This window comes from Triticum urartu, chromosome 6, assembly GCF_003073215.2.
Source record: "Triticum urartu cultivar G1812 chromosome 6, Tu2.1, whole genome shotgun sequence".
In the NCBI taxonomy this organism is placed as follows: domain Eukaryota; kingdom Viridiplantae; phylum Streptophyta; class Magnoliopsida; order Poales; family Poaceae; genus Triticum; species Triticum urartu.
The window spans coordinates 407,213,703-407,234,200 of NC_053027.1; the positions used below are offsets into that span (position 1 = coordinate 407,213,703).

The following is a 20,498-nucleotide window of genomic DNA, read 5'->3' on the forward strand; positions in this document are numbered from 1 at the left end:
CTCCGGGTCCTCTATCGCAGACAAACAAACAAGCATACAATAAGTACTCATCTAATGCACAGGTAAAACTCAAATAAGAGATCTAACCAGAAGGTTCAACTTAAGAACTCCGGTTGGCAAAAAGAATCAAATCGAACGAAGCAACGAAAAACAAACGGCGAAAGAAAACAACTTTGTTCTAGTAATCTGGATCTAGGGCAAATTTTACAGTAGCAAAATCTTGTTTAAGTTGATTAAACAGATAGAGGGTTTCGAGACGAATCCCTAGGCGCTTGAATCGCCTGATTCCGATAAACGAGTGAAAAGTTAAACTAAAACGAAAATCGGATTAGGAATCGCGATCAGAAAAATCGCGGATTTAATCCGAGAAAAAGAAAAACGACGAACGCCGACCTTTTTTCTTTTTTTTGGCATGGAAATCGAGGCGCGACGAACCTCGGCGGCGAGATCCGACGACGGCGGCGGCGGACGTCGGCGGCGGCTACTTAGGGCGGCGGTGGCTTAGGGCGCTTTAGGGTTTCCCCCAGGGCCGGGCCTCGACTTATAAAGGCCTCGCGGTCGGTGTCTAGGTCGGACACGGCCCGTTAAGTTGGTTCATTTTTTTTAATTATTCCGCTTGGAATAAAAATAAAAATAAATACTAAACGGACTCCAAAAATTCTGAAATAAATTTTACGGGCTTCTAAAATCAAGCCGCACATGGTGAACATTTATTTGGGACCTAAATGCAATTTTGAAAAACGCACTTTTTTCCTAAATTCAAATAAAACACCGGAAAACTCCAAAATAAAATATTATTTGATTTTATTATTAAATCCTCAATATTTCTTTATTTTGGGAAAGTCATTTTATTCCCTCTCTCATATTTTTGTAATAGAAATAATTGATGATAAAATAAATAAAATCAAATGATCCTATTCTCAAAATTTGAGAAAAACTCAAATATGAAAATAACGAAATCCCCAACTCTCTCCGTGGGTCATTGAGTTGCGTAGAATTTCTAGGATCAACCAAATTGCAAAATAAAATATGATATGCAGTGATGATCTAATGTATAACATTCCAAATTGAAAATTTGGGATGTTACATTGATCTACAACATAGATATGCTAATACTACCAGGACTAAGTTCATGATAAATTAAAGTTCAATTAATCATATTACTTAAGAACTCCCACTTAGATAGACATCCCTCTAATCATCTAAGTGATCACGTGATCCATATCAACTAAACCATAACCGATCATCACGTGAAATGGAGTAGTTTTCAATGGTGAACATCATTATGTTGATCATATCTACTATATGATTCACGCTCGACCTTTCGGTCTCCAGTGTTCCAAGGCCATATCTGCATATGCTAGGCTCGTCAAGTTTAACCCGAGTATTTCTGTGTGTGCAAAACTGGCTTGCACCCGTTGTAGATGGACGTAGAGCTTATCACACCCGATCATCACGTGGTGTCTGGGCACGACGAACTTTGGCAACGGTGCATACTCCAGGAGAACACTTTTATCTTGAAATTTAGTGAGAGATCATCTTATAATGCTACCGTCATAACTAAGCAAAGTAAGATGTATAAAAGATAAACATCACATGCAATCAAAATATGTGACATCATCATCTTGTGCCTTTGATCTCTATCTCCAAAGCATCGTCATGATCTCCATCGTCACCGGCATGACACCATGATCTCCATCATCTTGATCTATATCAATGTGTCTTCACATGGTCGTCTCGCCAACTATTGCTCTTGCAACTATTGCTATCGCATAGTGATAAAGTAAAGCAATTATTTGGCTCTTGCATCTTATGCAATAAAGAGACAACCATAAGGCTTCTGCCAGTTGCCGATAACTTCAAAAAAACATGATCATCTTATACAAAAACTTATATATCATCACGTCTTGACCATATCACATCACAACATGCCCTGCAAAAACAAGTTAGACGTCCTCTACTTTGTTGTTGCAAGTTTTACGTGGCTGCTACGGGCTTTAGCAAGAACCGTTCTTACCTACGCATCAAAACCACAAAGATAGTTTGTCAAGTTGGTGCTGTTTTAACCTTCGCAAGGACCGGGCGTAGCCACACTCGGTTCAACTAAAGTTGGAGAAACTAACACCCGCTAGCCACCTGTATGCAAAGCACGTCGGTAGAACCAGTCTCGCGTAAGCGTACGCGTAATGTCGGTCCGGGCCGCTTCTTCCAACAATACCGCCGAACCAAAGTATGACATGCTGGTAAGCAGTATGACTTATATCGCCCACAACTCACTTGTGTTCTACTCGTGCATATAACATCAATGCATAAAACCTGGCTCGGATGCCACTGTTGGGGAACGTAGTAATTTCAAAAAAATTCCTACGCACACGCAAGATCATGGTGATGCATAGCAACGAGAGGGGAGAGTGTTGTCCACGTACCCTCGTAGACCGAAAGCGAAAGCGTTAGCACAACGCGGTTGATGCAGTCGTATGTCTTCACGATCCGACCGATCAAGTACCGAACGCACGACACCTCCGAGTTCTGCACACGTTCAACTCGATGACGTCCCTCGAACTCCGATCCAGCCGAGTGTTGAGGGAGAGTTTCATCAGCACGACGGCGTGGTGACGATGATGATGTTCTACCGACGCAGGGCTTCGCCTAAGCACCACTACGATATGGCCGAGGTGGATTATGGTGGAGGGGGGCACCGCACACGGCTAAGAGATCAAGAGATCAATTGTTGTGTCTTTGGGGTGCCCCCTGCCCTCGTATATAAAGGAGTGGAGGAGGGGGAGGGCCGGCCCTCTCTATGGCGCGCCCTAGGGGAGTCCTACTCCCACCGGGAGTAGGACTCCCCCTTTCCTAGTAGAACTAGGAGCCCTTCCAAGTAGTAGGAGTAGGAGGGAAGGAAAGGGAAGGGAAAAGGAGAAGGAAGGAAGGGTGCGCCCCCTCCCTAGTCCAATTCGGACCAGCCCATGGGGAGGGGTGCGGCCACCCTTTGAGGCCTTTCTCTCCTTTCCTGTATGGCCCATTAAGGCCCAACACGAATTCCCGTAACTCCCCGGTACACCCAAAAATACCCGAATCACTCGGAACCTTTCCGATGTCCGAATATAGTCGTCCAATATATCGATCTTTACGCCTCGACCATTTCAAGACTCCTCGTCATGTCCCCGATCTCATCCGGGACTCCGAACTACTTCGTTACATCAAAACACATAAACTCATAATATAACCGTCATCGAACTTTAAGCGTGCGGACCCTATGGGTTCGAGAACTATGTCGACATGACCGAGACACGTCTCCGGTCAATAACCAATAGCGGAACCTGGATGCTCATATTGGCTCCTACATATTCTACGAAGATCTTTATCGGTCAAACCGCATAACAATATACGTTGTTCCCTTTGTCATCGGTATGTTACTTGCCCGAGATTCGATCGTCGGTATCTCAATACCTAGTTCAATCTCGTTACCGGCAAGTCTCTTAACTCGTTCCGTAACACATCATCCCGCAACTAACTCATTAGTTGCAATGCTTGCAAGGCTTATAGTGATGTGCATTACCGAGTGGGCCCAGAGATACCTCTCCGACAATCGGAGTGACAAATCCTAATCTTGAAATACGCCAACCCAACAAGTACCTTCGGAGACACCTGTAGAGCACCTTTATAATCACCCAGTTACATTGTGACGTTTGGTAGCACACAAAGTGTTCCTCCGGTAAACGGGAGTTTCATAATCTCATAGTCATAGGAACATGTATAAGTCATGAAGAAAGCAATAGCAACAAACTAAACGATCAAGTGCTATGCTAACGGAATGGGTCAAGTCAATCACATCATTCTCCTAATGATGTGATCCCATTAATCAAATGACAACTCATGTCTATGGCTAGGAAACTTAACCATCTTTGATTCAACGAGCTAGTCAAGTAGAGGCATACTAGTGACATACTGTTTGTCTATGTATTAACACATGTATTATGTTTCCGGTTAATACAATTCTAGCATGAATAATAAACATTTATCATGATATAAGGAAACAAATAATAACTTTATTATTGCCTCTAGGGCATATTTCCTTCAAGTAGTTCATCACAGAAATCAGTTCTAGTGATCTCTACACCAATTAATGTGGAAGCTAATGATGATGATCATGAAACTTCAGATCAAGTTACTACCAAACCTCGTAGGACAACCAGAGTGTGGTACGCACCAGAGTGGTACGACAATCCTTTCTGGAAGTCATGTTACTAGACCATGACGAACCAACGAACAATGTGGAAGCGATGATTGATACGTCTTGAGCTTGCGTTGGTTTTCCCCGAGGAGGAAGGGATGATGCAGCAGAGTAGCGTAAGTATTTCCCTCATTTTTTGAGAACCAAGGTATCAATCTAGTAGGAGGCCACGCTCAAGTCCCTCGTACCTGCACAAAGAGATAGCTATTCGCAACCAACGCGATTAGGGGTTGTCAATCCCTTCACGGTCACTTACGAGAGTGAGATCTGATAGATATAATATTTTTGGTATTTTTGGTATAAAGATGCAAAGAAAAAGTAAAGGCAAAGTAAAAAACCAAAGCAAGATTAAAGTGATGGAGATTGATATGATGAGAATAGACCCGGGGGCCATAGGTTTCACTAGTGGCTTCTCTCAAGAGCATAAGTATTCTACGGTGGGTGAACAAATTACTGTTGAGCAATTGACAGAATTGAGGATAGTTATGAGAATATCTAGGCATGATCATGTATATAGGCATCACGTCCGTGACAAGTAGATCAAAATGATTCTGCATCTACTACTATTACTCCACTCATCGACCGCTATCTAGTATGCATCTAGAGTATTAAGTTAAAAATAGAGTAACGCCTTAAGCAAGATGACATGATGTAGAGAGATAAATTCATGCAATATGAAATAAACCCCATTTTATTATCCTCGATGGCAACGATGCAATACGTGCCTTGCTGCCCCTTCTGTCACTGGGAAAGGACACCGCAAGATCGAACCCAAAGCTAAGCACTTCTCCCATGGCAAGAACTACCAATCTAGTTGGCCAAACCAAACGGATAATTCGAAGAGACTTGCAAAGATAACCAATCATACATAAAAGAATTCAGAGAAGATTCAAATATTATTCATAGATAGACTTGATCATAAACCCACAATTCATCGGTCTCAACAACCACACCGCAAAAAGAAGATTACATCGAATAGATCTCCACAAGAGAGGGGAGAACTTTGTATTGAGATTCAAAGAGAGAGAATAAGCCATCTAGCTACTAACTATGGACCCGAAGGTCTGAGGTAAACTACTCACACTTCATCGAAGAGGCTATGATGATGTAGAAGCCCTCCGTGATGACGACCCTCTTTCGGCGGAGCTCCGGAACAGGCCCCAAGATGGGATCTCGTGGATACAGAAAGTTGCGGAGGTGGAATTAGGTTTTTGGCTCCTGTTCTGATCGTTTGGGGGTACATGTGTATATATAGGAGGAAGGAGTACGCCGGAGGAGCACCGAGGGGCCCACGAGGTAGGGGGTGCGCCCTAGGGGGGCACCCCCCACCATCGTGACCGCCTCGTTTGTTCCTTGGAGCAGGGTCCAAGTCTCCTGGATCACGTTCGGTGAGAAAATCACGTTCCCGAAGATTTTATTCCGTTTGGACTCCATTTGATATTCCCTTTCTTCGAAACACTGAAATAGGCAAAAAACAGCAATTCTGGGCCGGGCCTCCGGTTAATAGGTTAGTCCCAAAAATAATATAGAAGTGGAAAATAAAGCCCAATATAGTCCAAAACAGTAGATAATATAGCATGGAGCAATCAAAAATTATAGATACGTTGGAGACGTATCAGGCATCCCCAAGCTTAATTCCTGCTCGTCCTCGAGTAGGTAAATGATAAAAAGAGAATTTTTGATGTGGAGTGCTACTTGGCATAATTTCAATGCAAATCTTCTTAATTGTGGTATGAATATTCAGATTCGAAAGATTCAAGACAAAAGTTCATATTGACATAAAATAATAATACTTCAAGCATACTAACAAAGCAATTATGTCTTCTCAAAATAACATGGCCAAAGAAAGTTATCCCTGCAAAATCATATAGTCTGGCTATGCTCCATCTTCACCACACAAAGTATTTAAATCATGCACAACCCCGATGACAAGCCAAGCAATTGTTTCATACTCTAACTTTTTCAAAACTTTTTCAATCTTCACGCAATACATGAGCATGAGCCATGGATATAGCACTATAGGTAGAATAGAATGATGGTTGTGGAGAAGACAAAAAGGAGAAGATGGTCTCACATCAACTAGGCGTATCAACGGCTATGGAGATGCCCATCAATAGAAATCAATGTGAGTGAGTAGGGATTGCCATGCAACGGATGCACTAGAGCTATAAGTATATGAAAGCTCAAAAAGAAACTAAGTGGGTGTGCATCCAACCTGCTTGCTCATGAAGACCTAGGGCAATTTGAGGGAGCCCATCAATGGAATATACAAGTCAAGTTCTATAATGTAAAATTCCCACTAGTATATGAAAGTGATAACATGTGAGACTCTCTACTATGCAGATCAGGGTGCTACTTTGAAGCACAAGTGTGGTAAAAGGATAGTAACATTGTCCCTTCTCTCTTTTTCTCTCATTTTTATTTTTTTATGTGGGCCTTTTATTTTTTTAATTTTATGGCCTCTTTTTATTTGGGCTTCTTTGGCCTCTTTTTTTTATTTTTCGTCCGGAGTCTCATCCCGACTTATGGGGGAATCATAGTCTCCATCATTCTTTCCTCACTTGGGACAATGCTCTAATAATGATGATCATCACACTTTTATTTTTCTTATAACTCAACAATTACAACTTGATACTTAGAACAAAATATGACTCTACGTGAACGCATCCGTCGGTGTACCGGGATATGCAATATGACAATGATGGAGTGTGTCATGATGAACTAGATGGTGGAAAGTTGCTTGGCAATATATCTCGGAATGGCTATGGAAATGCCATGATAGGTTGGTATGGTGGCTGTTTTGAGGAAGGTATATGGTGGGTGTATGATACCGGTGAAAGGTGTGCGGTATTAGAGAGGCTAGCAATGGTGGAAGGATGAGAAAAAGTGCATATAATCCATGGACTCAACATTAGTCATAAAGAACTCATATACTTATTGCAAAAATCTAGAAGATATCAAAGCAAAGTATTACGCGCACGCTCGTAGGGGGATAGATTGGTAGGAAAAGACCATCGCTCGTCTCCGACCGCCACTCATAAGGAAGACAATCAATAAATAAATCATGCTCCGACTTCATCACATAACGGTTCACCATACGTGCATGCTATGGGAATCACAAAATTTAACACAAGTATTCTTTAAATTCACAACTAATCAACTAGCATGACTTTAATATTATCACCTCCATATCTCAAAACAATTATAATGTTTCAATCTTTTCTTAGTATTCAACACTCAAAAGAAAGTTTCACAAATCTTGAATACCAAGCATATTATTATTAAGCAAATTACCATGCTATTAAGAGACTCTCAAAATAATTTAAGTGAAGCATGAGAGATCAATAGTTTCTTTAAAACAAATCTACCACCGTGCTCTAAAAGATCTAAGTGAAGCACATAGAGCAAAATTATTACACTCAAAAGATATAAGTGAAGCACATAGAGCAAAACTACTTAGTTCAAAAGATATAAGTGAAGCACATAGAGCAAAACTACTTAGCTCAAAAGATATAAGTGAAGCACATAGAGTATTTTATCAAATTTTAATTCATGTATGGCTCTCTCAAAAGGTGTGTACATCAAGGATGATTGTGGCATACTAAGACACAAAGACACAAATAATACAAGACGCTCCAAGCAAAACACATATCATGTTGGTGAATAAAAATATAGCTCCAAGTAAATTACCGATGGAAGTGGACGAAAGAGGGGATGCCTTCCGGGGCATCCCCAAGCTTTGACTTTTTTGGTGTCCTTGGATTATCTTGGGGGTGCCATGGGCATCCCCAAGCTTAGGCTCTTGCCACTCCTTGTTCCATGATCCATCAAAAGAATTCACCCAAAACTTGAAAACTTCACAACACAAAACTCAAAATAGAAAACTCGTGAGCTCCGTTAGCGAAAGAAAATAAAAGACCATTTCAAGGTACTGTAATGAACTCATTCTTTATTTATATTGGTGTTAAACCTACTGTATTCCAACTTCTCTATGGATTATAAACTATTTTACTAACCATAGATTCATCAAAATAAGCAAACAACACACGAAAAACAGAATCTGTTAAAGACAGAACAGTCTGTAGTAATCTGTAGCTAGCGGAAGATCTGGAACCCCAAAAATTCTAAAATAAATTTCTGGACGTGAGTAATTTATCTATTAATCATCCGCAAAAAGAATTAACTAAATAGCACCCTTCAAATAAAAATGACAGCAGTTCTCGTGAGCGCTAAAGTTTCTATTTTTTACAGCAAGTTCAACAAGGCTTTCCCCAAGTCTTCCCAACGGTTCTACTTGGCACAAACACTAATTAAACACAAAAAACACAACCAAAACAGAGGCTAAATAATTTATTTATTACTAAGCAGGAGCAAAAAGCAAGGAATAAAAATAAAATTGGGTTGCCTCCCAACAAGCGCTATCGTTTAACGCCCCTAGCTAGGCATAAAAGCGAGGATAGATCTAGGTATTGCCATCTTTGGTAGGCAATCCATAAGTGGCTCTCATGATAGTTTCATATGGAAATTTTATTTTTTTTCTTGGAAAGTGTTCCATGCCCTTTTTTAATGGAAATTGAAATCTAATATTCCCTTCCTTCATATCAATAATCGCACCAACCGTTCTAAGGAAAGGTCTACCAAGAATAATAGGGCAAGAAGGATTGCAATCTATATCAAGAACAATGAAATCTATGGGCACATAATTCCTATTTGCAACAATAAGAACATCATTAATCCGTCCCATAGATTTCTTAATAGTGGAATCCGCAAGATGCAAGTTTAGAGAGCAATCATCAAAATTACGGAAATCTAGTAAATCACACAAAGTTTTGGGAATAGTGGAGACACTAGCACCCAAATCACACAAAGCATAAAACTCATTATGTTTAATTTTAATTTTAATAGTTGGTTCCCACTCATCATATAGTTTTCTAGGGATATAAACTTTCAACTCAAGTTTTTCTTCATAAGATTGCATCAAGGCATCAACAATATGTTCAGTAAAGGCTTTATTTTGACTATAAGCATGTGGAGAATTTAGCACGGATTGCAACAAGGAAATACAATCAATTAAAGAGCAAATTTCATAATTAAATTCTTTGAAATCCAATATAGCGGGTTTAGCAACATCTAGATTTTTATTTCTTTCAATCCCACTTTCATCAATTTCATCATTAAGATCTAAATACTCCGAATTTTTAGAACGCCTTCTAGGTAAAGGAAGATCATATTCAGTTTCATCAAGATTCATATTGCAAAACAAAGATTTAATAGGAGACACATCAATAACTTTTAGATCTTCATCTTGATTTTCATAGGCATTCGGTTTAGCGGCCATCTTATTGACTAAGGTGGCTTGCATATCCGAAATTTCAGCACTCATCTTTTCTAGACGAGCAATTTGGGATCTTATACCATCAAATTCTTTAGACATATCATCAAGCTCTTTATTCATATAACTCATAAAATGTTTTTGTTCCTTAAGCTCATTTCTAAAGAAATTATTATGCTCAAATTGCAAAACTATAAACTTCCTAACGTTGGTTTCGATCTCCTCTAACTTGAGGTGGAGATCACCAAATCTCGGTTGAGCCATCGCAACAAACAAGCAAACTAACACACGAGCAAACAAAAAGGCAAGCGGGCAAAAAGAGGCAAATAGAGAGGGAGGATAGAGAGAGAGGGCGAATAAAACGGCAAGGGTGAAGTGGGGGAGAGGAAAACGAGAGGCAAATGGCAAATATTGTAATGCGAGAGATAGGGATTGTGATGGGTACTTGGTATGTTGACTTTTTGTGTAGACTCCCCGGCAACGGCGCCAGAAATCCTTCTTGCTACGTCTTGAGCTTGCGTTGGTTTTCCCTGAAGAGGAAGGGATGATGCAACAGAGTAGCGTAAGTATTTCCCTCAGTTTTTGAGAACCAAGGTATCAATCTAGTAGGAGGCCACGCTCAAGTCCCTCGTACCTGCACAAAGCGATAGCTAGTCGCAACCAACGCGATTAGGGGTTGTCAATCCCTTCACGGTCACTTACGAGAGTGAGATCTGATAGATATAATATTTTTGGTATTTTTGGTATAAAGATGCAAAGTAAAAAGTAAAGGCAAAGTAAAAAACCAAAGCAAGATTAAAGTGATGGAGATTGATATGATGAGAATAGACCCGGGGGCCATAGGTTTCACTAGTGGCTTCTCTCAAGAGCATAAGTATTCTACGGTGGGTGAACAAATTACTGTTGAGCAATTGACAGAATTGAGGATAGTTATGAGAATATCTAGGCATGATCATGTATATAGGCATCACGTCCGTGACAAGTAGATCAAAATGATTCTGCATCTACTACTATTACTCCACTCATCGACCGCTATCTAGTATGCATCTAGAGTATTAAGTTAAAAATAGAGTAACGCCTTAAGCAAGATGACATGATGTAGAGAGATAAATTCATGCAATATGAAATAAACCCCATTTTATTATCCTCGATGGCAACGATGCAATACGTGCCTTGCTTCCCCTTCTGTCACTGGGAAAGTACACCGCAAGATCGAACCCAAAGCTAAGCACTTCTCCCATGGTAAGAACTACCAATCTAGTTGGCCAAACCAAACGGATAATTCGAAGAGACTTGCAAAGATAACCAATCATACATAAAAGAATTCAGAGAAGATTCAAATATTATTCATAGATAGACTTGATCATAAACCCACAATTCATCGGTCTCAACAAACACACCGCAAAAAGAAGATTACATCGAATAGATCTCCACAAGAGAGGGGGAGAACTTTGTATTGAGATTCAAAGAGAGAGAAGAAGCCATCTAGCTACTAACTATGGAGCCAAAGGTCTGAGGTAAACTACTCACACTTCATCGGAGAGGCTATGATGATGTAGAAGCCCTCCGTGATGACGGCCTTCTTCCAGCGGAGCTCCGGAACAGGCCCCAAGATGGGATCTCGTGGATACAGAAAGTTGCGGCGGTGGAATTAGGTTTTTGGCTCCTGTTCTGATCATTTGGAGGTACGTGTGTATATATAGGAGGAAGGAGTACGCCGGAGGAGCACCGAGGGGCCCATGAGGCAGGGGCGCGCCCTAGGTGGGCGGCGCCCCCCACCATCGTGACCGCCTCTTTTGTTCCTTGGAGCAGGGTCCAAGTCTCCTGGATCACGTTCGGTGAGAAAATCACGTTCCGTAAGATTTTGTTCCGTTTGGACTCCGTCTGATATTCCGTTTCTCCGAAACATTGAAATAGGCAAAAAATAGCAATTCTGGGCTGGGCCTCCGGTTAATAGGTTAGTCCCAAAAATAATATAAAAGTGGAAAATAAAGCCCAATATAGTCCAAAATAGTAGATAATATAGCATGGAGCAATTTAAAATTATAGATACGTTGGAGACGTATCAATGATGAGCCCATATTCCGCAAAATGGCTTAAGGCCATGAAATCTGAGATGGGATACATGTATGAGAACAAAGTATGGACTTTGATTGACTTGCCCGATGATCGGTGAGTCATTAAGAATAAATGGATCTTCAAGAGGAAGACGGACGCTGATAGTAGTGTTACTATCTACAAAGCTCGAATTGTCGCGAAATGTTTTTGACAAGTTCAAGGAGTTGACTACGATGAGATTTTCTCACTCATTTCGATGCTTAAAAGTCTGTCCGAATCATGTTAACAGTTGCGGCATTTTATGAAATCTGGCAAATGGATGTCAAAACTATATTCCTTAATGGATTTCTTAAAGAAGAGTTGTATATGATGCAACCAGAAGGTTTTGTCAATCCTAAAGGTGCTAACAAAGTGAGCAAGCTCCAGCGATCCATCTATGGACTGGTGCAAGCATCTCGGAGTTGGAATATATGCTTTGATAAAGTGATCAAAGCATATGGTTTTATTCAGACTTGCGGTAAAGCCTGTATTTACAAGAAAGTGAGTGGGAGCACTACAGCATTTCTGATAAGTATATGTGAATGACATATTGATGATCGGAAATAATGTAGAATTTTCTGGAAAGCACAAAGAAGTGTTTGAAAAGAGTTTTTCAAAGAAAGACCTCGATGAAGCTGCTTACTATTGAGCATCAAGATCTATAGAGATAGATCAAGACACTTGATATATTTTCAATGAGTACATACCTTGACAGGATTTTGAAGTAGTTCAAAATGGGATAGTCAAAGAAGGAGTTCTTGCCTGTGTTGCAAGGTGTGAAGTTGAGTAAAGACTCAAAACCCGACTACGGGAGAAAATAGAAAGAGAATGAAAAGTCATTCCCTATGCCTCAGTCATAGGTTCTATAAAGTATGTCATGCTATGTAGCAGACCTATTGTATACCCTGCCTTGAGTTTGGCAAAGGAGTACGGTAGTGATCTAGGAGTAGATCACTAGACAACGGTCAAAATTATCCTTAGAGGACTAAGGAAATATTTCTCGGTTATGGAGGTGATAAAAGAGTTCGTTGTAAAGAGTTACGTCGATACAAGCTTTTGACACCGATCTAGATGGCTCTAAGTCTCGATCTAGATACATATTGGAAGTGGGAGCAATTAGCTAGAGTAGCTCTGTGCAAAGCATTGTAGACATAGAAAATTAGCAAAATACATACGGCTCTGAATGTGGGAGACCCGTTGACTAAATTTCTCACAAGAAATACATGATCACTCTTTGGGTGTAAATCACGTAGTGATGTGAACTAGATTATTGCCTCTAGTAAACCATTTGGGTGTTAGTCACATGGAGATGTGAACTAATCACATAAAGATGTGAACTATTGATGTTAAATTACATGACGATGTGAACTAGATTATTGACTCTAGTGCAATTGGGAGACTGAAGGAAATATGCCCTAGAGACAATAATAAAGTTGATATTTATATTTTCTTATATCATGATATGTGTTTATTATTCATGCTAGGATTGTATTAACCGGAAACTTAGTACATGTGTGAATACATAGACAAACAGAGTGTCACTAGTATGCCTCTACTTGACTGGCTCGTTGATCAAAGATGGTTATGTTTCCTAGCCATAGACATGAGTTGTCATTTGATTAACGGGATTACATCATTAGAAGAATGATGTGATTGACTTGACCCATTCCGTTAGCTTAGCATATGATCGTTTAGTTTGCTGCTATTGCTTTCTTCATGACTTATACATTGTTCCTATGACTATGAGATTATGCAACTCCCGTTTATCAGAGAAACACTTTGTGTGCTACCAAACGTCACAACGTAACTGGGTAATTATAAAGGTGCTCTTCAGGTGTCTCCGAAGGTACTTGTTGAGTTGGTGTATTTCGAGATTAGGATTTGTCACTCCAATTATCGGAGAGGTATCTCTGGGCCCACTCGGTAATGCACATCACTATAAGCCTTGCAAGCATTGTAACTAATGAGTTAGTTGCCGGATGATGTATTACAGAACGAGTAAAGAGACTTGTCGGTAACGAGATTGAACTAAGTATTGAGATACCGACGATCGAATCTCGGGTAAGTAACATACCGATGACAAAGGGAACAACATATATTGTTATGCGGTTCGACCGATAAAAATCTTCGTAGAATATGTAGGAGCCAATATGGGCGTCCAGGTTCCGCTATTCTTTATTAACCAGAGAAGTGTTTCGGTCATGTCTACATAGTTCTCGAACCCGTAGGGTCCGCACGCTTAACGTTCGTTGACGATATAGCTGCCTGATATTGCTGCCTGATGCGTACGCATGATTGGGACGCGTAGGTACTTAATCTAGCATGAATTAACAACTGATCCGCTATCGGGGCGAGTGCGGAGAACACGTCTAGCCTTCCTCCTTGAGTCGATGACTTGATCGATGCTGCTTTGAGCAGGTCTTCGTTGCGGCAGGGCGGTGTCATTTTCAACTATGGAGATCTTGATAGCTAGATTCTCTGGTTTATTATCCTCATCCATTTATCTCATTAGAAAAATCGTCATTTAAGGTGGTGCAAACTGACACTGTCTCTACTAAGTTGACCACGTCAAGTGAAGCTCGTTTTATATTTGAAGAAGGCAATGAAGGTTTTGAGCACCATTTCTCGGAGAAGGAAAAAGTATATATATATATATGTGTAACATCCGGTATGGCCATTGAATCAACCTGGTATTGTATTCAACTTTCTCTAATTTTCTAACCATGAAGCGTTAACGTATCTGCTGGAGCTTCTACTTAGCTAACGTCACCCACATTTACCGTAAGAGTGACCATGACAAAGCTGGTGTGATACCAGTTCATCCACAGCCGGGCTACCAATGTGATTACTGATTCATCTTGTACGTTGCGTACCAGTTCACACGTTTGCGTGGTAATTACTACAAGTAACAAACATTGAAAGCGTCACAAGAGTACAAGATAGATGATGCAAAAGTTTAATTGCGTTACATACAATGTTCTTTTAATCAATCAAAGAACGCCGCAAAAGCTAGGTCTCTCCTTTTATTCTTCAGGTGAAGCCGGGTCTCTCCTTGTTGAATCGATTAGTATTCAGTAAAAAATGTACTGTAAAAGATTTTGAAAGAATGATTGCTGATGACACCTTGACGTCGTGTCGACGGCAAGCAACGCGCGCCGATTCGCTACGACTTAGCAAAGACCGAATCAGCTCGTAAGATCCACTTGATTAAATCATGCATCCTCGCTCGTCTAAAATCGCCCACTTAAAATGATCACATAAGTCCCAAAGGCCTAAAGGTGGTTTGGACTTGACTGAACTGAAACCCATTCAGAGAGATTGGGAGGTGGTTGATAACTAATCAGACATCTCCAGCGCACTTTGCTTCGTCATACTACTACTAATCAGGTACTCACGGACCACACGGCCGGTTCGTCTCAAGGAGAGCGAAAGGAAGAAAGTAAAATGTTGCCATCACCTTTCCGCTTTCTTTTACGGGCGGCATCGTTTTTCTTATCCAAAAATTCGCTTGGTCAGGCACTCTGGGTAATGTAAAAGTTGCGGCTTCATTGAAATGAAATGGCCGACTATGTCACTGATTTCCTAAATTAGTTGCTCTATCCGGAAATTGTAAACGTGAGGAAATGGTCTTCAAATTTTCTTAAAGCTTATGAATCTGGGCATACTTATTGAGAGTTTCTCCGCCGTGTACTACATTGCTATGTGCTAAGAGCAACTTTAGCAGACCCCGCATCCCGCCCTGACCCGCAAAATAACCGTCAAAGTGCGGGTCGGGGCAGAAAAACTATCCTGATCAGACTCCGCATCCCGCCCCGGCCCGTAAATATTTTTGCGGGGCGTGACAAAACATCTCCCCCAACCTCTAAATTCATTGGTTAGGAGGACGACCCGGGCTCAGCCCCTATCCGCAGCGAGATTTGGCAGGAGGGACATTTCCGCATGCCCGTTTCGGCATCCTCCATCATTGCCCCGCCACCGCATGCTCCGGTGCATCTTCCCCGGCCGTCCTTCGTCGCCATGGATGACTCTCGGCTGTCCCCCATCACCGTCAAGGTCGCGCACGCTCCCTCCCCTCGGGCGGATCTCGTCGGCCATGTTGGCCCCGCCGTCGCCCAAGTTAACGCCGCGCCTGCCCGCAAGCGGCAGGGCTACGTGGTCGTGCAGGGCGGGAATCCGGCAGCCCCTGCCGCGAAGGTTCGCGCTCCGGGCGCCAATGCCGCTGTGTGATCCCGACTGGCGGCGGAGAAGGTCGGCAAGGTCTTCGGCGTAAAGCGGAAGAAGATTCCGGCTACAAAGAAGCCGGCTCCTTCATCCACTCCCTCCGTCCTAGAATGAGGTTTCCCAGCGATGCCGCGCAATGGTGCTGCTCCCACCGCAAGCGAGGTGTTTGACAAAATGGCCGGAAGGTATGCGATGCCGCTCAATTGCATTTTTTGTTTGCTTTACGCCATTTTGCGATAGCTCGTGACTTGTTGTCGTTCACTATAGCGGTGGTTCCAACAATGCAACTGTCGAGTTCGTGAACTTGTTGAACACCAACGTCGTTCACATTGATCAAGCCCCGTTCGCCGCATTCGACTACAATGAAACAGAGGGTGGCGTGGACGATCATTCGTACTGAACTTGGCTTTTATTTGCACGTAAAACTGTGTTATGTTGTTTGAATTTGAACTTATTTGTGAAAACCTATGTCAAATGCGAGAATTGGGCGTTTTCTGTTTGCGGGTCGTCGGAGCGGTGTCCGAGCAGACCCCGCAAAAGCTGACCCATAAAAAAGTATATTCCGCGAATATACTTTTATACGGGTCCGTTTAGAGGGTCTGCATCTGCGGCCGTCCGAGCCAGCGCATAAAAGCGGTTTTTCACGAATTGCAAACGCGTTTCGCGGGCCAGCCGGATACGGGTCTACTAGAGTTGCTCTAATATAATCAAAAAGCTGTAAAGTGTGTGTCCACAAGATGTATACAGTTTTGAGAGTTTACAGGCTAGAAAAACCTGGATACACATTTTGTTTGTTTGGGTTACAAATGTTCATTTTTTTGGGAAAAGGCCAAACACCATGTATTAAGTAGCACAAACTATTAAAAATATTGTTACTGAGATTAAAAAATACATTCAAATCCCAATCTTTGGGGATGCTGAAGTCTTCTTCCTACTGCATCCACCGACAATGGGACCGAGACGAGAAACACCAGTCTCGCACACTCTTTGTAAGACTGTAGTTGGAGGACCAAGAGACACACAATGCCATAGGCCTCTCAGAACAACGCCACCGAGAGAAACCTGCAAAAGAAAAACCCCAACTCAAAGAACTAGATATAGGGACACACGACCCGGCCCTTCGCATGTCTCCCAGTGATGAAAAGAAGCACCATCATAACGAGTACGAGGCACGAAAGACTTATGGGTGACGCCAACGCCTCACCCTCCTGGATTAGGGATCGAAACCTAAACTAAAAACCTCACCCTACCATCGCTAATCCAAAATAGAAGGGCCCCCACCCCCTCCCATCGTCGAAGCGGTGGATGGAAGGAGGGGAGGCGCATCATCTCGCCAGAGAGAAGGTAGATCGGCACTGACACTACCTCCGTGGGAGGGAGGAAGGAAGGAAGAAAACGTTTAGGACGATCGATCAAGTGATCTCTCAAACACAAACACTTCCAAGGGGTATAAAGGTATGATTTTTCAGGAATTTTCATATTCTTTAAGCGAGATGTGTCAGTATATATCACATCACATGATATACATGTATGATTTTTTATTTTTTTGAGATAAGCGTTTTTATTGAGATATAAGTGCTAGTACAATACTGTTTTGATAGACTCACTGCAAACTGCAGTTTAGTCAAGGATGGCTGTCGTGCTGGTGTTGCAGAGGGCCCCTGAATCTGATTGAGAATCCCATTGATGTTTTTTTTGTTGCTGCAAAGCTAAGCACGCCCACTCCTGGGACAAGGAGGCAGCAGTTCAGTAATGATTTCAGAGAGAACAATGCCACCCGAAACACATGCACATCCAACATGTGGGTTTTAAAATGGGCACAGGAGTATATTAGTAGTAGCTTTTTTTTGTCTATTAGTAGTAGCTAAAGTAGAAGCAAAGCGAGCAATAAACAAGGAAACAAACACCGTACATGGACTCCATCCAATTCCACACAGTAGAAAAAAGAACCAAGTGCTGATCAAAAAAGAAAAAAGAACAAGTGGGAGCAAGCCGTTGCTATTCCGCCTCGTTTTGTCACCCAGCGGTGTGGCCATTCGGCTCCTTCGGTCCTTCCCAGAAGCTGCCCATGAACCTCAATTGACCACGTTTTGCTGTCTGTCGACTCGAGCGAGCATAAATAGCTCAACGCCCTCGCAATCCACACACCATCATCAGCTTTCTCCTAGCATCCGACTCCCTCCCTTGCCCCCGACCCATCACACACACACACACACAGCGCGAGCGTCTTATCAGGGCCTGCGCGAAGAGAAGAGAAGAGTGCAGAGGAGCACAGAGACAGAGTAAGCAACAGCAATGGTGAGGGCTCCTTGCTGCGAGAAGATGGGGCTCAAGAGGGGCCCGTGGACGGCGGAGGAGGACATGACCCTGGTCGCTCATATCGAGCAGCACGGCCACAGCAACTGGCGGGCGCTGCCCAAGCAGGCCGGCCTGCTGCGCTGCGGCAAGAGCTGCCGCCTCCGGTGGATCAACTACCTGCGCCCCGACATCAAGCGCGGCAACTTCACCTGCGAGGAGGAAGAAGCCATCATCCAACTCCACGCCATGCTCGGCAACAGATGGTCCACCATTGCGGCCAGGCTGCCTGGCAGGACGGACAACGAGATCAAGAACGTCTGGCACACACACCTCAAGAAGCGACTCGAATCCTCGTCCAAGACGTCCGGCCAGGCAGCGCCTAAGCGCAAAGCCAAGAAGCCTGCTGTGGCTGCAACTGCGAGCGCGCTCGAGGGACCGACCTCCGAGCCTGCGTCGTCGTCACCGGGGCAGTCCCTCTCGATGTCGCCGGAGCAGTCGCTCTCGACGTCGTCGGCCACCGGCTACTCGATGGCCTCGTCGTTGGAGAACACGGGAAGCTCTTCCTCGGAGTCCGAGGAGTTCCAGATTGACGACAGCTTCTGGTCCGAGACACTGGCGATGTCGGTGGACAGCTCCGGTTCCGGGATGGAAACCGGCGACACCTTCGGCGTAGATAGTGCTTCGACGTCGTCGTCGAGCAACGATGAGATGGACTTCTGGGTCACACTGTTCATGCAGGCTAGTGACATAGAGAGTTTGTCACAGATTTAAATTTTAATGAGAAGATTGGGCTATGTTCATATTTTGGCCGGATGTTTCTGTAGTTCGTCGACTGAGTTGACCCTTGTTGCTGGCTCAGTTTCACGTGCGCATTGGCTGGCCATAGCCTCAGAATTTTCTCCGGACGTGAAACTGAAGGGACAAATGATGGGGCCGAAAGGTTGACATGATCAAAGACTGAAAGCCTGATAATACCTTTTAGCCGGAGGTTCATATTGCGAAAAGTCTGTTTTTAGTAACCTTACTGAACCCTTTCTTCGTTGCTCCTTTAGTTGTAATAAAAATACCAAAGAGCGCTGCTAAGAAATCATCGGCGTGCACAGCTGTCCGATCCGTCTGCGCATGACCCTTCGATCGTCTTCCTCTGCTTCGGCCTTGCAGTTCTGCTTGCGCTTGCAAACACGAAGCACCCCATGCCCCCTCCCGGCCCTCACTCGTAGCATGCCTCCCTCCAGTCACCCTGCACCACCGTTGTTCTACTAGCCAGCAGCATCGTAGCACCTCAACGGTCCCGTCGCAACATGGTTGGTCGGTGATGTTGTATTGTCGCCAGCAGAGCTGCAGTAGCAGCGTCGTCGGAAGCCAACGTAGCAACGCCGGCTTGAAGCGTCGGGAGCTCTGCATTGCAGCCCCATCACGAGGTTAGCACCGTAGCACTGGTGCTCCCCTACAGGTCGCGCCCCCATCCATCTTGAAGCACGAGCAATGTCGGGCGAGTGCTGCATACCAGCAAAGGTGTGCCCTTTGTTGTGGCTCTCCGTCCGACTTGCAGCGCGGCCGCTGGGGAGCGTTGTATCGCAGTGCCGGTTGCGCCAACGGGCATGGCATAGCAGCACCGCGGCAACAACCATCCCGGCTTTTACACTGGTGTACTACACAATTTTATTTTTATAGACTTTGTTGGGCCTCCAAGCATAGAGTTTTATAGGACAACAATAAATTTCTCTCAAAAGGATGACCTAAAATTTATCAATCCATGGAAGGTGTAGAATGAAGATGGTCCTTTTCAAATGACTCTGCAATCAAATATAAGAAATCTCTTATGTCCCCAACACCGAATATAATGATAAATTGTATAGATACACTAGTTCGGCGAAGAGATGATGATACAAGTGTAATATGGATGATAGAAGTAAGTTTTCATAATCTGAACAATTAAAAATAGCAAGGTAAGAAGGAGCAAGCAACGACTAAAATAGTATATCAATACTTAAAAATAAGGCTTAAGGTTCATATTTTCACTAGTGCAATCTCTTAACTTTACTAGCATAATTGAATCATATAATAATCCTTTAACTGAAGAAAATATGCCCTAGAGGCAATAATAAAGTTATTATTTATTTTCTTATATCATGATAAATATTTATTATTCATGCTAGAATTGTATTAATCGAAAAACGTAATACTTGTGTGAATACATAGACAAACAAAATGTCACTAGTATGCCTCTACTTGACTAGCTCGTTAATCGAAGATGTTTATGTTTCCTAACCATAGACATGAGTTGTCATTTGATTAACGGGATCACATCATTAG

At 42.9% G+C, this 20,498-nt stretch overlaps 1 protein-coding gene across 1 annotated transcript; it reads left to right on the forward strand.

The window, feature by feature from the left end:
- The first annotated feature begins 18,015 nt into the window (after positions 1-18,015).
- Positions 18,016-18,995, forward strand: LOC125513815 (transcription factor MYB30-like). Its single transcript, XM_048679024.1, has one exon. It carries the CDS (start codon positions 18,180-18,182, stop codon positions 18,951-18,953), a length of 774 nt encoding a protein of 257 aa, XP_048534981.1. The 5' UTR covers positions 18,016-18,179; the 3' UTR covers positions 18,954-18,995.
- The last annotated feature ends 1,503 nt before the right edge of the window (positions 18,996-20,498 follow it).

Bases quoted from the DNA above. Each gene is read 5' to 3' on its own strand.
- LOC125513815 (XM_048679024.1), top strand. From the start codon at position 18,180: ATGGTGAGGGCTCCTTGCTGCGAGAAGATGGGGCTCAAGAGGGGCCCG.